Here is a 21,436-nt window from a genome sequence, read left to right on the forward strand (position 1 = left end):
GGATATCGTCGTTAACTTCTTGTTATCTGTTTTCCCGGACCAGGGACTTGATTGCTATGTTTTAAAAAGTTCTAGAGTATTTTCTGTAAGATTTCCAGAACTTCCTTTATTTCAAAATCAGTGACTTTCTACATTTCATAGATTTTGTAAGAAGTTCATAAAAATGTAAAATCAGTTTTGTTTGAAAACCCTAAGTCGAAATCTACAAGTTCATGTTGTGATCTTGAATTGAAATCTTTGATTTGTAATCTAGGTTAAATATTAGGTAATGAATGCTTTATTTGTGTTTTTTGTGATATGCATGTATTGTAGCTAAGTATAGATTGTAGAATATATGCTTCAAGTAGAGTAGTGTGATAATTAGTTAACCCATCACACGAACGCTCATATCTCTACCATCAAGACATTGTTCTCGTCTTGATTGCAATCTCCTTAAAGCCCTTCTTGTATAAGAATCTTTATTAGTTCGTATATATCTGCTGCTTAGCCACTACATCTCGGCAGCTGTGTTTCAGTGTCAGGTTATCAACCCAACCACTTAGCATATGTTTTCTTTAAGTCTATGATATTTCTGCGTAACAGCTGTCAGTCGATACTTCTACCATCGGCTGATTAGCTGATACGATTGTTACCTTTCTAGTATCGGCTACTGCCGATACAATCCTTTTGTTCTGTTCTATATCGACTGCACAGAGTCGATGTATCGGAGAGACACCCACGACCTTAGGGTTCTTGCTATCGGCCGATCCAAGCCGATTCTAGTCGTTTTCCGTATCGGTCAAATATGGCCGATCGATCCTTAGTTTCCCCATCCTTATCCACACACTTCTATCAGCCGATTTATCGACTGAGAGATCGGCTATCTATATCTATCGGTCATGTATCCTCAACTACACTCCCATCGGCGGTACGTCACTCAATTGTTGTGCTGACGTAATCGAACCGATGCAACCACCCCTAGTTATCTAAGATAACACTTAAGCACATCTCCGTTAAGACAACTGCTTTAGGAATCACCCCTCTGCTAAGGTGATCGATGCTTTCATCGATCAATTAGAAAACCAATGCATCTTTCCATCGACTAAACCTCTGTTGTTTCCAATCGGCTTTGTCGTAATCTTCAACGAGTAGCCGATTCTAGTTAGTTGCCCCCTAAAGCTCTGTCTAGGTTTAGTTCAGATCTTTTTGGTTGTTATGTGAATAGTGTATTAGATAAGTGCTGGATTGTAACTTTGTTGTGAAATAAAATAGTTTTGTGTGCACGCTTGAATGTAATGTTGCATTACATGTAGATACGACTACTTCGGCAACGGTACCTACGAGATTTCCCCGGAGTCTACGAAGGATGTTCCTGAAGATCAAGTGAACGTCACCAAGGGATTAACTGAAGCCCCGAACCAAAGTTCGGAAGATGTTGACTTACTGACTTCAGACCCACCAGTAAAGGCAAGCCCCGGACATATCCCATTACTTTATTTACACTGCAATCTATGCTTATTTATATTATATCTTGCATTAAGTCTAGGAGTTGAAGTGAAACCCTAGATGCATGAATCCTAGGAATCCAATGTAATGCTTCCGAGTCCTTATCGGTTAGATGCTTCGCTAATAGGACCGGTAGAAGTCGAGTGATTTCCTGTCACTCGCGCGATATAGGAGTTGCATGTTTACATTTCTGCAACCACTATAAGGATGACGGACAGGGTCATGTGTTGTATCATGACCTGGAAGTTTACCCTGTCTGTTTTGATAAAAGCTTTAAGGTCGAAATGTGTGGTAGTGGTGGCTAAGTTTTTGAAAGTACTAGCCACATGCCGCGAAATATGGTAAGCGGTAAGCCTAGTAACCAATCGGCCCGGCAAGTGGACATACCTCCCACCACTCGATTTTATGTTATGTTTACACACACCGACGTGTGGGAGTATGTTCTGCAAGGCAGACAGGAATATGGGTTTTGTAGTCGCGCTACAGACGTATGTCCTGCACACATTGGGTGTGCGTACGGTCCTACAGTCGCTTGTGGTGGACCTGATCCACGACCCGGAATGAAAGGCAAACGGTTGCTTCGGAACGATCGTTGGATCTTCCAAGCGTGTGTGTTAGGTTTACCTTGCAAGGTTAAATTCGATTCGAATCGTCCGCCTCTCACGAAGATTGAGATTGCTTATCCCTTTTACCACATTGAGTAAGAAATGGAACTAATGATGGATAATCTTGCTGGATGATAATCACTACCTTGCTTGCTTAGTGTAGGTGCTAATCTAGAATAAATACTCAACTAGAAGATGAAAGCTAAAACTTGAAAGTAGTTCATACTCTTTGTTGCTTTTCAGCTGGAAATAAACCCAGAACCTTTACAACGCCTTCTTGAGTCTAGTTATGGGCTAAAGTATACCCAATCCCGGGTAAGCCTTGCTGAGTATTAGTATACTCAGCCTTGCTAGTTTTATGTTTTTCAGGTAAAGCCTTTGAAGACCCCACTCTCTCCTTGCCTTGGCCCTGTGCTCTCCCAGAAGGTTGGTCCGTGGAATGGGATTCGTCCCCGGCCAGCACTGGTGATATCGAGTGATGTCGTGCCCGGGCTTAGCATGGCATCCGTCTGGACGACGTGTTAGGAATCGTCGCGTATGTTTTCCGCTGCTAAGAACCTTAGCTTTAAAAGTTTGTAATGTTCTCTCTAAATTTGAAACTTCGTACTTCTTTTGGAAACTCTTGTCATGTAATCCTCTGTGATGTAAAATATGATGGTGATTGTATCTCTGGACTCACCTTCGTGTGAGGTAACCTTATTTGATCCTGTGTATCGGTGGTTTATCGGGACGTTACCCGACAGGCCAAGGGATTATACCGTTTGAAGCACGTTGGAGCCCTCAGGATTGGACTCGCGTACTTGAGCCGGTATAATTCAGGTTGGTTCTGCCACATGAAGTTTACTTCGGGGAAGACCGTGCAGCTGAAGAACGTGCAGCATGTCCCCACCATCAAGAAGAATTTAGTCAGCGGCTCTCTACTGTGTAGAGATGGTTTCAAATTAGTCTTTGAGTCCAATAAATGTATCTTGTCTAAGTGTGGTATTTTTGTTGGAAAAGGTTATGAAAGCGGAGGCTTGTTCCGTCTTTCTTTGTCAGATGTTTGTAATAAAGTTGCATACAATGTTATTAACGTTGATGAAACAAATGTTTGGCATTCGAGGCTTTGTCACATTAATTTTGGTTGTATGATGCGCTTAGCTAATTTGAGCTTAATTCCAAAGTTTACTTTTGTCAAAAATTCTAAGTGCCACGTATGTATTGAATCAAAACAAACTCGTAAGCCTCATAAGACCGCGGAGGCAAGGAGCTTGGCACCCTTAGAATTAATTCATTCCGATTTGTGCGAAATGAATGGAGTGTTGACAAAAGGTGGTAAGAAATATTTCATGACTTTGATTGATGATAGTACTAGATTTTGTTACATCTATTTGTTGAAGTCAAAAGATGAAGCTTTACACTACTTTAAAGTCTATAAAGCTGAAGTAGAAAACCAACTTGAGAGAAAGATCAAAAGAGTTAGGTCAGATCGTGGTGGCGAGTATTTATCAAATTTATTTACTTTATTCTGCGAGGAATATGGTATTATTCATGAGAGGACGCCTCCCTATTCACCTCAGTCAAATGGGGTTGCCGAAAGAAAGAACCGCACTCTAACGGATTTGGTTAACGCCATGTTAGATACAGCGGGACTTTCCAAGGAATGGTGGGGTGAGGCTTTATTGACTGCATGTCATGTCCTAAACCGTGTTCCTACAAAGAATAAAGAGATAACTCCATTCGAGGAATGGGAGAAGAAAAGGCCAACACTGTCATACTTACGTACATGGGGTTGTTCGGCAAAAGTGAGTGTGCCAATAACCAAGAAACGTAAGCTTGGACCTAAAACTGTGGATTGTATCTTTCTAGGTTATGCTATTCACAGCGTTGGATATAGATTTTTAATAGTGAAATCTGGAGTACCTGACATGCATGTTGGTACTATAATGGAGTCCAGAGATGCTACATTTTTTGAAAATATTTTTCCCATGAGAGATGAAACAAGTTCATCTAGGCAAGAGTTCATCGAGGATGATGGCTCTGCTGAGCCGATAGAACACAATGAACATACACTTGTAGAAAATCTTGAGGAGGAGAACAATGATGCTCCGAGAAAGAGCAAGAGACAAAGGACTGTAAAGTCTTTTGGTGATGATTTCATTGTATACCTCATAGATGATACACCCAGAACCATTGAAGAGGCATATTCATCTCCTGATGCTGACTATTGGAAGGAAGCAGTAAGGAGTGAGATGGATTCTATTATGTCTAATGGAACCTGGGAGGTCATTGAACGTCCTTATGGATGTAAACTAGTTGGATGCAAGTGGGTGTTCAAGAAAAAGCTTAGGCCAGATGGTACTATTGAAAAGTACAAGGCTAGGCTTGTGGCCAAGGGTTATACCCAAAAAGAAGGAGAAGATTTCTTTGACACTTATTCACCAGTTGCCCGATTGACCACAATTCGAGTGTTACTTTCCCTGGCAGCCTCTTATGGTCTTCTCGTTCATCAGATGGACGTTAAGACGGCTTTCCTCAATGGAGAGTTAGAAGAGGAGATCTATATGGATCAGCCGGATGGGTTTGTATCAAAGGGTCAAGAAGGAATGGTTTGTAAGTTGTTAAAATCTTTATATGGTCTCAAGCAAGCGCCTAAGCAGTGGCATGAAAAGTTTGATAGAACTTTGACCTCTGCCGGCTTTGTTGTGAACGAAGCTGACAGATGTGTGTACTATCGCTATGGTGGGGCTGAAGGAGTGATTTTGTGCTTGTATGTGGATGACATACTGATCTTTGGCACTAGCCTTAATGTGATTAAGGAAGTCAAAGAGTTTTTATCTCAAAATTTTGAGATGAAGGATCTGGGAGAAGCTGATGTTATCCTTAATATAAAACTGGTAAAAGAGATCAATGGTGGGGTGATTCTTACACAGTCTCACTATGTGGAGAAGGTGTTAAGTCGCTTTGGTTATAGCGACTATAAACCTGTCTCAACACCATATGATGCCAGTTTAATTCTTAGAAAGAACAAAAGGATAATGCGAGATCAGCTGAGATACTCTCAGATCATTGGTTCATTAATGTATTTAGCGAGCGCTACAAGACCTGACATCTCGTTTGCTGTAAGCAAACTGAGCCGGTTTGTTTCAAACCCGGGAGATGATCATTGGAAGGCTCTTGAAAGAGTAATGCGCTATCTGAAGGGGACAATGAACTATGGAATTCACTACACCGGGTACCCAAGGGTACTAGAAGGGTATAGTGATTCAAATTGGATCTCTGATGCTGATGAGATAAAGGCCACAAGTGGATATGTGTTTACACTTGGTGGTGGAGCTGTTTCCTGGAAGTCTTGCAAGCAGACCATCTTAACGAGGTCAACTATGGAAGCAGAACTCACAGCATTAGATACCGGCACTGTTGAGGCTGAGTGGCTTCGTGAGCTCCTTATGGACTTGCCGATAGTTGAAAAACCGTTACCGGCAATCCTAATGAACTGTGACAATCAAACGGTAATTGTCAAGGTGAATAGTTCAAAGGATAACATGAAGTCATCTAGACATGTGAAAAGGCGGTTGAAATCTGTCAGGAAATTGAGAAACTCCGGAGTTATAGCCCTGGACTATGTTCAGACGGCTAAAAATCTGGCAGATCAGTTTACAAAGGGTCTTTCACGAAATGTGATAGACAATGCATCTATGGAATTGGGCTTGAGACCCACGTGAGTCATTCTATAGTGGAAACCTATCCTATGTGATCGGAGATCCCGTGAATTAGGATGGTGAAACAAACTAAAGTCTGACGGTGAGAAGAGAACCTTTGTGAAAAGGGCTCATTCCGTGTATAAGGTGCATTTCTCTTCTAATCTGTATGGCAGGTTGGTCTATACCTTAATGTGTTCCAGGTGGTTTCTTTAAAACAAATGAGTTGTTTTCTTGAAACAAAGATGTTGTCCTACAGAACATCTGAAAGGAACACACCTATATGAGTTTGACCACTGGTCATGGTCTATGAGAACTGGGTATTCTCTAAAAACTCAAGAAGGGCCTGGAGTATGACTTATAAGCTCCAAACCGCGGGGATGCTCTTGCAGCCTAGTATCAGTGTAGGGCTCTGGTCAAACTTGTTTACACAAAACTGGCAATTCAAGGCATAGTCCATTGCACAGTTGTGAATAAGTGTAGCCTTTGTCCTAGATGGAAGTTCAACTTAACAGTCTCTGTCGAATACTGGTATATCAACGAGGGAATGAGGGCATTTCTAGTGCGGCTTGAATTTCTTGGTGGGGATTGTTGGAGTAATGGGCTTGGCCCATTCATTCCATTGCATTAAAAGAATTTAAAGCCCACTATTAATGCTAGGGAATCAATGCTTAATTCCGTACCGGGAATTGAGGAGGATCTCAACCGACTTAAAAGGTGGACTTCGTGTACACCATTTGAGAAGCCGGTAAGAGGAGGACGGTGAACCACACGCGCGCGCGCGCTCGCTCGCCTCGCCGAGCCGGGCCGTGGCCGTGGCCGTGGCGAGGCACGGCGCGGCCGGCCGGGCGGTGCGGTGCGGTGCGCGTGCGCGGCCGGACGCGACGCGACGCGACGCGACGCGATGTGCTGAGATGAGAACGTTTTTGCAGTAAAGAGCATTCAAACAGAGGGTTAATGTCGATTCTAATGACCAGACATTGAAGGCTCTTTACGACGTCCAGGTTCGTTGAACCTGAGGCACATTAACTGCCGCTCATCAAAGCCATTCATGACGTCCAGGTTCGTTGAACCTGAGGCATCTCGTGCCTATATAAGCCAGCACCCTCTCCTCCCATCCTCACTCATCTCAAGCACTCATCCAGGTACTCCTCTTCAGGAGACCTCTCCCTTCTCCCTCAGCTGCTTTCTGCCTTCCCCACCGCTAGCACTGCGCGCACAGGTCTAGCGAGAGCAGGGCCTCCGGAACCTCTGCTCGCTGAAGGTCCTGCACGGGACGCGGGCAATTAGGTTTTTGGGGAGCGTCTTGACGCGACTGCTCGCTCCCTGAACGACTCCTTCGTCTACTTCCCGGCGCAACCGCTCGTGCGAACGACTACTTCGTCTACTTCCCGGCGTAACCGCTCGTGCGAACGACTACTTCGTCTACTTCCCGGCGTGACCGTTCGTGGGACTGCACTGCGAACATCTTCCTGCATCGACATAGTTCGGCTACTTCGAGCAAGGCCAGTCGAATAGCATGTCTATTCCAGCTGGTAACGGCGCAACCGGTGCCTCCGGCACTGGTCCCGCCTTGGGGTACTTACTAAACCTACTCTGGTTTAATTCTTTGTTCATGCTTATTAGTGAGAATAACATGAACACTAGCACATATATTGTACACACATTATCACTCATCTATATCATGAAATTGATATTAATATTTGGAATTAAAATATACCGAAAATTGCCTAGTTATCTAACAGTCTTCGTGTTCAGCGACATGGAGTTCGACCAGGCGTCGGCAAACCCCTAGGAGACGGACTACCAGGTCATCTGCCGCAAGTTCAAGGACACCGGGTACGGCGACGCAGTGCCGCAGATAGTGTTCTGGAACCTAACGGACTCGCGGTCCACGCTTGTGACTTCGACGCAGCCCGGAGTCGCGATGGTGAGCGGCTTCTCTAAGAACCTGGTCAAGCTCTTCCTGGAGAACGATGGCGTGGTGAGCCCGGAGGCTGTCATGGCGGCGGCGATCTTAAGCGCCGAGTACCAGAAGCTTGCCGTTTTCGATTGATAGGCTAGTGGCATTAGGAGTTAGGTCGTATGTGGATGATGCATGTCTGAATTTTAGTGCTTTGGTACTGAACAGCTTTGAGAATTTCCTTATGATTTGAATTAGGTTTGGGCTTATTTTCTTAGTAATATTGGTTGTCTAATCTGTGTTTCTGTTCCATCTTATTAATATTGGTTGTCTAATCTGTGTTTCTGTTCCATCTTATTATGCATTGTGCAAACATGAGCCGATCGGGGCTGCTTGCTGGCCCCATTAAAAATGAAAGCAGAGTCTGTTCTGTTGCAAAGCAGGCAAACATTCCTTAAGTTTCTTGATCCTGAAACCCGTGCTGAGATGCCAACTGAACTAAATTGCCTTGTCTCTGGATCCTTTGACCCTTGTTTGGGCTTGATGTTTCTTTGTTTCAGATTCAGACTTACAGTATTAAGCCTGCTTGCCTAGTTTATTGCCCCCCAATTACTGTGGATAAAACAGCGTCCCTTGCTTTCTAATTCCAGATTCTTGGTAGGCAGCATCTGTTATCCGTTGTGGTGGGCACTGCTCTTATGTCAGAGCTAGATGCCCAAGAAATTGCCTTGCACTAAGTGTACGTGCAGATATCTGTATGAGCCTACAGTAATGTGCTGTAAGTTTAACATTTAATTTTGTTGGTTTGAGGGGATGATGGGGGTAATCAACATCAATACTTTCTGAAGAATATAAAGATTTGGTTTGTGTGTAGAAGAGAATTGAACAAGGCTTATGAAGAGTATAGGGATTGGTTTCTACGTACAAGAGAAGGATGCAGGCTGGGTTGAGTACGAGAACACAGGATGGATCAGACATGGGGCGAAGCACTGAAGGGACCAAACCACCGATGATTCCAAGTTAATTTGGTCTATGAAAAATAAACATATTTACTTCCTTTATCCTGAAATACAAGTCATTCTGAGTTTATCCTATGTCAAACTATCTAAATTTGACCAAATTTATATAAATTTAACCAAATTTATATCATTTGTTTCACAATGAAATATATTTTGATATTTTATTTCTTTTATGTGGTACATGTTAATAATATCTTCTATGAATTTGGTCAAATTTAAAAGAGTTTGACTTACGACAAACTTAGGATGCCTTGTATTTTAGGACAGAAGATGTACATTAACCAACATAATTAGGCATGTTAATTCAAATAGTCTTGCTTGCGCAACTAAACAAGCATTCCATTGTTCCATCCAAAAGCTAAGAATCAAACCTCATCATTCTGTTCTCACTGGCATGCTGATTTATATCTTTCGGAACGTTTGTATACCTTAAACTGTTTTGCTCACACCAATCCCGCTATACAAAGAAACTTTCATATTGGTGGTTGCAAATCCATCCGCATAGTCAGCAGCTAACTAAAACCGGCTCACCTGATATTTAGGTATAAGAGTTGTTTCAAAAAAATGTTTAGGTATAAGAGCGTAAAACTGAAGTTCAAGTAAATTCTAAAAGCGGATTTTCGTGCGTGTGGCCGCCGGTGATTGGAATTGAGAAAGGAAAGATAGCTTGAGGATGAAGCTTCCTCTTCACGTACAGGCCGGGTAAATAAAGACTTCTCCTCACGCACACCTACTGCCAGGTGTTAGCGTTTCTTAGTATCATCATCAGGATTGTTAGTCTACGGCGACGGCACCGATAAATATCATGGTGGTATGTCTTAACATTTACAGAATGGATCTGCAAGCGCACGGATATACCGTTGTAGCATTTTACCTGAGAGTATTCGGGTATTGTTATTTATATTTTCCCAAAGGATGGCGTGCTGTAAAAGGGATTACTAGGCACACAATTACCACACACGGGTAAGTCATATGGGGTAAGTCATAATAATTATATACTACATTTCATACGGGGTAAGTCATAATAATGATATGAATAAGGGTAATGCAACACACACAAGCCAATCTCAAGAATAAAGATAACGAATAAACCTAAGATTAGTGGGAGCATAGACATAGAAAGAAGGTCCTATAAGCATGTATTCATACAAGCAAGGGTTATACAAGATACATGGTTAGTGCTCAGAGTTAAGACTTCAGATACTAGGGAGAATGTCCCGACCCAGATACTGTTAGGGTGTTAGGGTCGTTACATCTTTCAGAACTCCTACACCATATCCGAACATGGGGAATTTAACAAACTAGGCCAAAGCATAGCGGATGGATAGGGATGTCACCGTCTGCCATCTACCCCTCAACATCGTGGAGCACGGTCATATCCGAGGGATCCTGCATACCGGGGTGCCACGCCCGTGTATGAGGTCACTACCCTAGCGTCTCCGGGTCTCCCACTCTTCGGATGGACCACTAAAACGCTAAGGTAAGTCCGAAGGCGCAACGAACCGACATTCTTACTTAGTTCATCTGTCCTAACCACATAAATAGCATAACTTACGAAAGAAAAGGGCATGGTATGATAAACTATCAAGATAGCATAGGAACTATGACTAAACTCTGTATTATGAATAAGATACTGACAAGTCAAATACAAAGCCATACCCAAGGCTGAAGATTGCGCTAAGACACCGAAGATGACTTGTATTCGCTAAGAGAAATACTAGCCTAGCTCCACTAGCCTAAGAATTACAATTCACAAAGCGAGTGAGGGAGAGAGGCTTCAAGTGTGGTGTGTGTGGAATGAGGGATCCTCCTTCTCCTTTTATACTCTCCAAAGGCGGTTGCTGGCGGAGTTAAGGATGGAGACACCATGCACTGACTTCAGGAGGATAAGAACAAATCTCCTGCCAAGCTGCACCTGGACGGGAGCTCGGCCTAGTTCGACCGACCCTGGGGGTCAGCCAACCCCCAGGTGGGCCCCCTAGCCACCGCCTTCGGCTAGATGGCTGACAGGTGGGTCCTTGCCTTATCCCTTGGGTGTTTTCCATCTTTGCATGTCGGTTTGCCTTGCCAAGTGGGCCCTCTTTGTAAGTTTGACGCAAGATACGATCTTCTGTTTTTTTCTGCTACGTCTCCTGAAATCACTTATTGGCCAATACATGTGGAACTAGGTTATTGTAAATAATATATGTGAGTACGGTGCATAGTTTTTCTTTATTTATGAATATGGTTGACGGTCGGATTTTGCATTTAAGGACCGTCAACACCAGGCTGGGTCCACAAGCGGTGCCCACCCCTTCCACACTCACTATCTCAAAGTAATTCAATTTCCTACCATGTTGGAGACGGCTTTAGTGGTTACAACCTTCATCCCGTCCATGTCACCATTAGTACTGAGTGTGACATCCCCCCCAACCCAAATGTCGACTGTCTCCAAGCAACCGCTGTAGGAAACCGGCCCTTGACAACATACCGGTCTTCCCATGTAGCCCAAGAAGCTGGCAGCTTGCTGTACTTGATCAATAACTGAGGGATGGCTTGATCTCCCTTCTTCAACATACGCCTATCCAAGACAACCTCTAGTTGCAGCTCATGAGCGCTCAGATTGACCGATGCAGAGAAACAGGAGTGTCGTTGGGAGTAAAAGGTTTAAGCTGAGAGATGAAAAACTGGATGCACCAAACTTCCTTCTGGCAGATTCAGGTGATAAGCTGCCTTCCCAATCTTCACCACATCATAAGGGCCAAAGAATTTGAAAACTAGTTTTGGGAAAGGACAAGTAATAACCACATATTGCTGGGCATATGGCTCCAGTTTAAGGAGCACTTGATCCCCCACCTGAAACTGACCATCCACCCTACTACAACCAGCTTGTGTTTTAATGTGGTTATGTGCCTTTGCTAAATGATCTTTGAGAGCAGTCATCTGAATCTCCCTTTCTCATACTAGATTCACTACCTCTGATGGAGTATGATCAAAAGCACACACAAACACCCCAAAGATTGCTTCATAGCCGTATAATGCTTGAAATGGTGAGCAACCTGAAGACGACTTGTATTTGCTAAGAGAAATACTAGCCTAGCTCCACTAGCCTAAGGATTACAAGTCACAAGTGAGAGAGAGAGAGAGAGAGGCGCTTCAAGTGTGGTGTGTGTGCCATGAGGGCTCCTCCTCCTTTTATACTCTCCAAGGGCGGTTGCTAGCAGAGTTAAGGATCGAAACACTGGGCATTGACTTCAGGAGGATAAGAAGCTGCACCTGGACAGGAGCTCGGCCTAGTGAGGCCGACCCCCACATGGGCCCCCTTGCCACCGCCTTCGGGTGGATGGCTGACAGGTGGGTCCTTGCCTTATCCCTTGGGTGTTGCCGCCTTTGCACGTTGGTTTGCATTGCCAAGTGGACCCTCATTGTAAGTGTGACACAGGATACGATCTTCTGTGCTTTTCTGTTGTGTCTTCTGTGTGTTTTCCTCTTATTTCATACTTGTGTACCTGAAATCACTTATTGGCCAATACATGTGGAACTAGGTTATTATAAATAAAATATATGAGTATGGTGCATAGTTTTCCTTTATTTATGAGTAGGGTTGACAGTCGAATTTTGCATTTAAGGATCATCAACAACACCCCCAAGCTAACCCTTTGCTCGTCCCGAGCAAAATTTTAGACTTAGGTTGTTGATTAGGAGTTGATGCAATGTTGCATTTCCAACTTATACCATAGGCACGACTAGGTGTTCTTACCATGATTTTGGATAAGTTGGCATTGATCTTACGCTTCACCTTACTCATGTGGGGTGTATAGCTTTACCTTATCTTTGGCAATTGAGAGCTAGAACGGTTTTGTAGAGTATCATTTTTCTCACTCCTTTTATTCACCTGTCAATCCAGAGGTTTTGTAAGGTTTTCCAAAAGAAATTTTAAAGTTCCTCAAATGATCTCTCAAATCACTCAATGTGTTTCATCCTCACCAAGACTTTTTTATTTTGCCTTTCTTTCTCATCCTACTCAAAAGGTTTATTTTGTGGAGCTGTAGGTATGGAGAAAATTTGAAGGCATACTTGCTTCTCATTTTTGCTAAGTCAAAAATGGGACCCAAAGGAGAAATAAGTCATAATCCTTGACCAAGATGTGCATGTGTGTGGATATTTTTGGTGGATAGTGTATGGACTCCTTTTTCATGAACCATCTCTCCTTTATTCTTTTTCTTGGATATGGGCTATCTTTCTTTCTTCTCCTCCTCTTCTTCTTCTTTTTTAAAACTTCGACCTTCATGTGCCCAATTCTTTTTCTTTTTCATGATTTTCTTGAGCATGTCTTTTATTTCTTTTTGCATAGTCCACATCTTTTTTCTCATAATGATAACTTTGGACGGAGAGGTCATGAAACAACATGGAGTTTTATTTCGTGCATGGATGGATGAGGTGCTTGCTATCTTCTAGTGTAGAAGGTTAGCATGTGGTGTGGACGTGTACGTGATCTTGATCATGGGAGTATGAAACGTATCTCACAAAGGGTCACAACGATTTCACAAAGCTCAATAAAATAATAAGTTGCATATGTGGAAGGTTTTCAAATTGAATCAACATATGGCTTTGGATGGGAATTTCTAATCATTGAGGAACTTTATTATATTTTTGTATTTTCAAAAATCAAATACTCTGGATATCAAGCATCACATAGGAGTAAGTCATAGCGACTCTATTCAACCATGTCATAGCTCACAACAACCTAGACTCGGATCATACTTTTTGCTACCTACAAGTTTCAAGTTTATGGTTTGATCATTTAGCCAACAAACTGAAAACTAGGTAGAGCACTAAGTTGTAACTAGGCGTATAAAGGAAATTAACAGAGCAACTATTCCTCATCTCAACAAGGAAAAACTACGCATGCTTACTACACATAGGGAAGCAAGTAAATATTTTTGGTCTCTTCTTAGTTTTGCAAATTTTTATTTTGTTTCATGCATAAGTTTGAAAGTGGTAAATATACAAGAACAAGGTACCTCTCGTGGGGGGTTTTCCCCCAAGCAGCTTCAAGCTCAGTGCTGCTGGTTGGGGCTGTACCTTGCCCAACGGAAGTAAGACCTCCACTCCTCCATGGTGTGGATCCTCTCACCGGTGTGTCACTGCCATTCTTGGTTCGTCTAGATGTGCTAGTTCAGCAACTCCTCAATGTCGTTGGCCTGGATCCTGAGCTCGCTTATCTGTTGGGTGAGGGAGCTAAATCCTCGGCTCGAGGCCGTTTGTCGTGCGAGGTGTGGGACCCCACTGGAGCTGGAGCTAGTGGACTAGCATGTTGGGGCTTGCCATGCCCACTCATCGGTGTTTGCGCTCTGCCATGATGATCCTCCTGCCTCATGTTGATAGGGTGGCTGAGGTTGAGAAGGTGGTGGTGTTGGCGTGGCTTCCCCTCTAGCCCTTCTTCGCGTCACCCTGCCAGGTAAACCTGGAATACTATGCCTGCGGGCATCATCTTGTGGGACAAGAGGAGTGGTTAGCGAAGAGCAGTTATACAAATGAAACCCTCATTAGGCAACAAGATCTCATTTGCATAGCCGAGGGAAAAGAAAATCAAAGAGTCATTCGGGCCTTTCTTGAGTATGTGACCATAAATCAGATAGGACTGGTCAATAAGAACACGGGGATCCTCAATGAAAGGAATGACATTCGTGTCTAAGATTCACATGCTTGAAGTGATGCCAGTAATCAAAGAAGTGCACTCAATAGGACCCATCATCTTGAAATTCGTAAGCCATTGCTTGATCATAGCCTTTATGGGGGAGATTCGGATCTTGATGACCATGGCGTAAAGAATCATCAACTCATCGTTGCGCACTGTCCGAGCATCATCACTTGGAAAGAGACTGATGGCCAACCATTTGTGCATCAAATGAAAAGTTGGGTTTTGAATTCATTGCACCGAGGTGCAAACTTGCCATGGACAACTTGACCCAAAATCAAGCCCCAAAAATCATGGCGATTAAAACCGTGGCAAGCTTGTTCAAGAGAAATCGGCAGGCGTGCACTAAAACTAAGGTGGTGACTCAAAATTTTCCAAGTAAGATAAAATTCATTTCGAAAGAGTTGGAAAGAAACACCATCATCCACCTCCCGAAGAGTGCAAAGAAACTGGATGGTGAGGAGACGAGAACCATTCTCCTCAATGGGCACAAAACTATCCCATCCATCCCATGATGAGGACAGGCGATGATGTACTCTTGTAGCCTCTCCCAAGCTTCAGGGATCGACTCCATCCCTATCTGCTGGAAACTTGAAATCTTCCCGCGCAGGGCGTTAGTTTTGCCCAGCGGGAAGAATTTCGCGAGGAATGACATGGAATATTTGTTCCATGTTCTGACGGCTTCCTTGTCCTTGTAAATCCACTATTTCGCCTTTCCCAGGAGGGAAAAGGAAAACAGATAGAGTTTGATGGCGTCAGCTGTGACTCCTCTGATGATGATGGTCTCACATAGCTCAAGGAAGTTATGTAGATGGGCATTGGCATCCTCTTTCGTCTTGCCGCATAATGAGCTAGCTTGCACCATGTTAATGAGACTTGATTTGAGCTCAAAATTCACGTCCCCGATAAAGATGTTGGGTCCGGTTGCCACGTTGGCAGTGCAAGGGATAGAGAAGTCAGAAAGAGTCTTTTTGGCTATGACGGTTGATGGTGCATGAATGACGGGTTCTTCTTATGAGAGAACAACTTGAGGAGGGACGACGTGAGGTCGGACCCTTCTCACGAGTTTCTCTGGGTTTTCAACAAAGTTTGTCAGCAACGAGAAACCAGTCATACACTATCCTATTTTCATCCATAAGGAGAAAACAAAAGTAACATTAGCCTGTATAAGCAGTAGCTACCTCTTAAACACATGACCATGAATATAAGCTAGTAAATCTTTTACACTGTGCCATCCCCGGCAATGGCACCAGAAATGTTTGTTGGCATTTCTTAGAATCATCACCAGGATTGTCTGTCCGTGGTGACAGCACCAAGAAATGTCATGGTGGTATGTCTTAACATTTACAGAATGGATCTGCAAGCCCATGGATATACCATTGTAGCATTTCACTCGGAGAGTATTCGGGTATCGTTATTTATATTTTTCCAGAGGCACACAATCAGAACGATATGATTAAGATATAGACTACATTTCATACAGGGGTAAGTCATGATAATGTCCCGACCCAGGTACTGTTAGGGTCGTGACATCTTCCAGAACTCCTACACCATATTCGAACGTGGGGGATTTCACAAACTAGGCCGAACCGTAGCGGACGAACAGGGCTGTCACCACATGCCGCCTATCCCTCAATACCTTGGAGCATAATCATATCTGAGGGATGCGCATACACAGGCACTAGGCCTATATATGAGGTCACTACCCTAGCATCCCCTGGTCTCCCACCCTTCGGATGGACTAGTAAAACGCTAAGGTAACCCCGAAGGCACAACAAACCGATATCCTTACTTAGTTCATTTGGCCTAACCACATAAATAGCATAACTTATGGAAGAACAAGGCATGGTATGATAAACTATCAAGCTAGCATAGCAACCATGACTGAACTTTGTATTATGAATAAGATACTAACAGGTCAAATACAAAGCCATACCCAAGGCTGAAGATTGCGCTAAGACCCGGAAGATGACTTGTATTCCCTAAGAGAAATACTAACCTAGCTCCACTAGATAGCCTAAGGATTACAAGTCACAAAGTGAGAGAAGGAGTGAGGCTTCAAGTGTGGTGTGTGTGGAATGAGGGCTCCTCCTCCTCCTTTCATACTTCCAAGGGCGGTTGCTGGTGGAGTTAAGGATAGAAACACTGGGCACCAACTTCAGGAGCATAAGAATGAATCTCCCGCCAAGCTGCACCTGGATGGGAGCTCAGCCTGGTTCGGCCAACCCTAGGGGTCGGTGACCCCCAGGTAGGCCCCCTAGCCACCGCCTTTGGACGGATGGCTGATAGATGGGTTCTTGCCTTATCCCTTGAGTGTTTGCCACCTTTGCACGTCGGTTTGCCCTACCAAGTGGGCCCTCTTTGTAAGTGTGATGCACGATATGATCTTCTATTCTTTTCTGCTACGTCTTCTGTGTTGTTTCCTCTTATTCCAAACTTGTGTACCTGAAATCACTTATTGGCCGATACATGTGGAACTAGGTTATTGTAAATAATATATGTGAGTAAGGTGCATAGTTTTCCTTTATTTATGAATATGGTTGATGGTTGGATTTTGCATTTAAGGACCGTCAACACCAGGCTGGCTCCACAAGCGGGCCCACCCCTTTCACACTCACTATCTCAGAGTAGTTCAATTTCCTACCATGTCGGAGATGGCTTTAGTGGTTCCCACCTTCATCCTGTCCATGTCACCATTAGTGCTGAATGTGACATCCCCGCCCCAAACCCAAGACGTCGACTGTCTCCAAGCAACCGGTCTTCCCATGTAGCCGAAGAACTGGCAGCTTGCTGTACTTGATCAATAACTAAGGGATGGCTTGATCTCCCTTCAACATGCGCCGATCCATGACAGCCTCTGGTTGCAGCTACAAGCACTCAGATCAACCGATGCTGTCAAATCAGAGAAAACAGGAGTGTCCTTGGGAGTAAAAGGTTTAAGCTGAGACATATGAAAAACTGGATGTACCAAACTTACTTCTGGCAGATTCAGGTGATAAGCTGCCTTCCCAATCTTCACCACTTCATAAGGGCCAAAGAATTTGAAAACCAGTTTTAGGAAAGGATAAGTAATAATCACAGATTGCAGGGCATATGAGTGCAGTTTTAGGAGCAATTGATCCCCCACCTGAAACTAACCATCCACCCTACTACAATCAGCTTGTGTTTCATGTGGTTATGTGCCTTTGCTAAATGATCTTTGAGAGGAGTCATCTGAATCTTCCTTTCTCATACTAGATTCACTACCTCTGATGGAGTATGATCAAAAGTACACACAAACACCCCAAAGATTGCTTCATAGCCATATAACACTTTAAATGGTGAGCAACCTGAAGACAACTTGTATTCGCTAAGAGAAATACTAGCCTAGCTCCACTAGCCTAAGGATTACAAGTCACAAAGTGAGAGAGAGAGAGAGAGGCTTCAAGTGTGGTGTGTGTGGAATGAGGGCTCCTCCTCCTCCTTTTATACTCTCCAAGGGCGGTTGCTGGCTGAGTTAAGGATGAAAACATTGGGCACCCACTTCAGGAGGATAAGAACGAATCTCCCGCCAAGCTGCACCTAGATGGGAGCTTGACCTGGTTCAGCCGACCCCCAGGTGGGCCCCCTAGCCACCGCCTTCGGGTGGATGGCTGACAAGTGAGTCCTTGCCTTATGCCTTGGGTGTTTGCCGCCTTTGCACGTCGGTTTGTCCTGCCAAGTGGGTCCTCTTTTGAAGTGTGACGCAGGATACGATCTTCTGTGCTTTTCTACTATGTCTTCTGTGTATTTTCCTCTTATTTCATACTTGTGTACCTGAAATCACTTATTGGCCAATACATGTGGAACTAGGTTATTATAAATAAAATATGTGAGTAAGATGCATAGGTGCATAGTTTTCCTTTATTTATGAGTATGGTTGATAGTTGGATTTTGCATTTAAGGACCGTCAATACCAGGCTAGGTCCACAAGTGGTGCCCGCCCCTTTCACAGTCACTATCTTAGAGTAGTTCAATTTCCTGCCACGTCGGAGACGGCTTTAGTGGTTCCCACCTTCATCCCCTCCATGTCACCTTTAGTGCTGATTGCGACATCCCTGCCCCCCCCCAACCCAAGATGTCGATTGTCCCTAAGCAACCGCTGTAGTAAACCGAGCCTTGACAACATACCCGTCTTCCCATGTAGCTGAAGAAGCTGTCAACCTGCTCTACTTCATCAATAATTGAGGGACGGCATGATCTCCCTTCTTCAATATATGCCTGTCCAGGACAGCCTCTGGTTGCAGCTCATGAGCACTTAGATCGACCGATGCTGTTAGATTAGAGAAAACAGGAGTGTCATTGAGAGTAAAAGGTTTAAGTTGAGAGATATAAAAAACTAGATGTACCAAACTTCCTTCTGGCAGATTCAGGTGATAAGCTGCCTTCCCAATCTTCACCATAGATTGCTGGCATATGGCTGTAGTTTAAGGAGCACTTGATCCCCCACCTGAAACTGACCATCTGCCCTACTACAATCAGCTTGTGTTTTCATGTTGTTGTTGATGGTCCTTAAATGCCAAATCTGACCGTCAACTATACTCATGAATAAAGGAAAATTGTACACCTTACTCGCATATTTTATTTATAATAACCTAGTTCCATATGTACTTGCAAGTATTTGATTTCAGGAACACAAATCCACAACAGGAGGGAACCATACACAAAACGTAGGAAAAATGCACAGAAGATCCAATCTTGCAATTACCCAAAGATAGGAGGGCCCACCTGGCAGAATAAACGAGCGCATCAAGGCACAAATCACCAAGGATCATCAGCAGGGCCCACATGCCAGCCAGCCAAAGGAAGGTGGAGTTGGGGAGGCTCCACCTATGGTCGGCCGAACCCCAGATTCAGCCGAACATGGACGCCTTCCCGGCACCCAGATCTTTGGCGGGAGGATCATCCTTATCTTCTCAAAGGCGGTGGCTGATGTTTCCATACTTAGAGATGGCAGGAACCGACCTTCCAAGCTATAAAACGAGGCCTCCCCTCATTCGCACAAACCCAACTTGGAGCCTCTCTCCCTCTCTCATTTTGTGACTTGTAATCCTTAGGCTAGTGGAGCTAGGCTAGAACTTCCCTTAGTGAGTGCTAGTCGTCCTCGAGGTCTTTGAGCAATCCTTGACCTCTGGTATGGCTTTGTGTTCAACTTGTCAGTATCTTATTCATAATTTAGAGTTCAGTCATGGTTGTTTTGCTATCTTGATAGTTTATCATACCATGCCTTGCTTTATCACAAGTGATCCAATGTATGCGGTTAGGCCAGATGAACTAGGTAAGGATATCTGTTCGTTGTGCCTTTGGGCTTGCCTTAGCGCCTTACTTGTCCATTTGAAGGGTGGAAGACCAAGGTGCGCTAGGGTAGTGACCTCATACATGGACGTGGTGCCCGGGTATGCGGGATCTTTCGGATATGACCATGCTCCATGGTGTTGTAGGGGTAGACGGCAGGTGGTGACAGCCCTGTCCGTCCGCTACATCGGAATTGCTGTGGTTAGTGCAGTCCCCCATGTTTGGGTATGGTGTAGGAGTTCTGAAAGATGTAACAGGACTGGTTGTACACCGGTGTGGGACATTCTCCCTAACATCTAGAGTCTTAGCTTTGAGCCCTAACCTTGTGCCTTGTGTAACCCTTACTTGTATGAATAGATGCTCTAGGACTCTATTTGTATGCCTATGCTCCTGCTAACCTTTGGTTTATTCATTATTCTTTATTCTTCAGATTGCTTTGAGTGTGTGTGTCACATTACCCGTATCTATCATTTATCATGAATTACCCCTCTATGAAATATAGTCTATAGCTTAACCATTTTATCCTGATTATGTACCTAGTAAACTCTTTTACGCAATGTCATCCTACAGGAAAATATAAACAACGATACCCAAATACTCTCCGGGTGAAATGCTACAATGGTATATCCATGCGCTTGCGGATTCATTCTATAATCGTTAAGACATACCACCACAGTGTTTCTGGCTCCGTTGCTTGGGTCTGAAATCCTTGGTGGTGATGTTAAGAAATACGAACAAACATTTCTGGCTCCGATGCCGGGGATGGCGTCCTGATTGTGTGCCTAGTAATCCCTTTTACACCACGCCATCCTTTGGAAAAATATAAATAACGATACCCGAATACTCTCCGGGTGAAATGCTACAACGGTATATCCATGCGCTTGCGGATCCATTGTGTAAATGTTAAGACATACCACCACGATGTTTCTTGGTGCTATCACCATAGACTGACAATCCTGGTGATGATGCTAAGAAATGCCAACAAACATTTCTGGCGCTGTTGCCGGGGATGGCATAGTGTAAAAGATTTACTAGCATATATTCATGGTCATGTGTTTAAGAGGTAGCTACTGCTTATACAGGCTAATGTTGCTTTTGTTTTCTCCTTCTGGATGAAAATAGGGTAGTGTATGACTAGTTTCTCCTTCCCGACAAACATCATTGAAAATCTAGAGAAGCTCGTGAGAAGGGTCCGATCTCGCGTCGTCCCTCCTCAAATCATTCTCTCGGCAACCAAACCAGTCATTCAAGCACCAACGTGGCCACCGGACCCAACGTCAAAGTCGGGGACTTGAATTTTGAGCTCAAATCGAGTCTCATTAACATGGTGCAGGCTAGCCCATTCTGCGGCAAGCCAAACGAGGACGCCAACGCACATCTCCTGAACTTCCTTGAGCTGTGCGAAACTGTAGTGTTACGGGAGATCGCAGCTGATGTCACCAGGCACTGTCTGTTTCCTTTCTACCTCTTGGGGAAGGCGAAACAATGGTTCTATAAGGACAAGAAAGCTGTGAACACGTGGAACAAATGTTCCACGGTGTTCCTTGTGAAGTTCTTTCCGCTAGGATAAACCAATGTCTTGCGCGGGGAAATCTCAAGTTTCCACCAGATAGGGATGGAGTCAATCCCTGAAGCTTGGGAAAGGGTGCAAGAGTACATCCTAGCCTATCCTCATCATGGGATAGATGAATGGTTTGTCCTCCAAAGCTTCTACAACAGCCTGACTCCTACGTGAAGAGCCCACATCGATG

At 44.1% G+C, this 21,436-nt stretch overlaps 1 protein-coding gene, 1 long non-coding RNA gene and 1 other non-coding gene across 3 annotated transcripts in view; 2 read left to right on the forward strand and 1 right to left on the reverse strand.

The window, feature by feature from the left end:
- LOC112898148 overlaps nucleotides 1–7,826 on the forward strand; it is a 72,702-nt gene extending 64,876 nt beyond the window's left edge. The window contains exon 4 of the mRNA XM_025966533.1: nucleotides 7,566–7,826. Within this exon, the coding sequence (XP_025822318.1) occupies nucleotides 7,566–7,826 (261 nt within the window). The remainder of the gene's footprint in view (nucleotides 1–7,565) is intronic.
- Nucleotides 7,827–14,878: 7,052 nt separating this feature from the next.
- LOC112898628 lies at nucleotides 14,879–14,985 on the forward strand. The gene has a single exon (XR_003229890.1). It is a non-coding gene; the product is annotated as a small nucleolar RNA R71 (small nucleolar RNA).
- Nucleotides 14,986–16,294: 1,309 nt separating this feature from the next.
- Nucleotides 16,295–17,794, reverse strand: LOC112897628. The gene is made up of 3 exons (XR_003229693.1): nucleotides 17,500–17,794; nucleotides 17,350–17,393; nucleotides 16,295–17,239 (listed from the first exon to the last, which is right to left on the reverse strand). It is a non-coding gene; the product is annotated as an uncharacterized LOC112897628 (long non-coding RNA).
- Between the last annotated feature and the right edge of the window lie 3,642 nt (nucleotides 17,795–21,436).

Source organism: Panicum hallii, chromosome 6 (assembly GCF_002211085.1).
Source record: "Panicum hallii strain FIL2 chromosome 6, PHallii_v3.1, whole genome shotgun sequence".
Classification (NCBI taxonomy): Eukaryota; Viridiplantae; Streptophyta; class Magnoliopsida; order Poales; family Poaceae; genus Panicum; species Panicum hallii.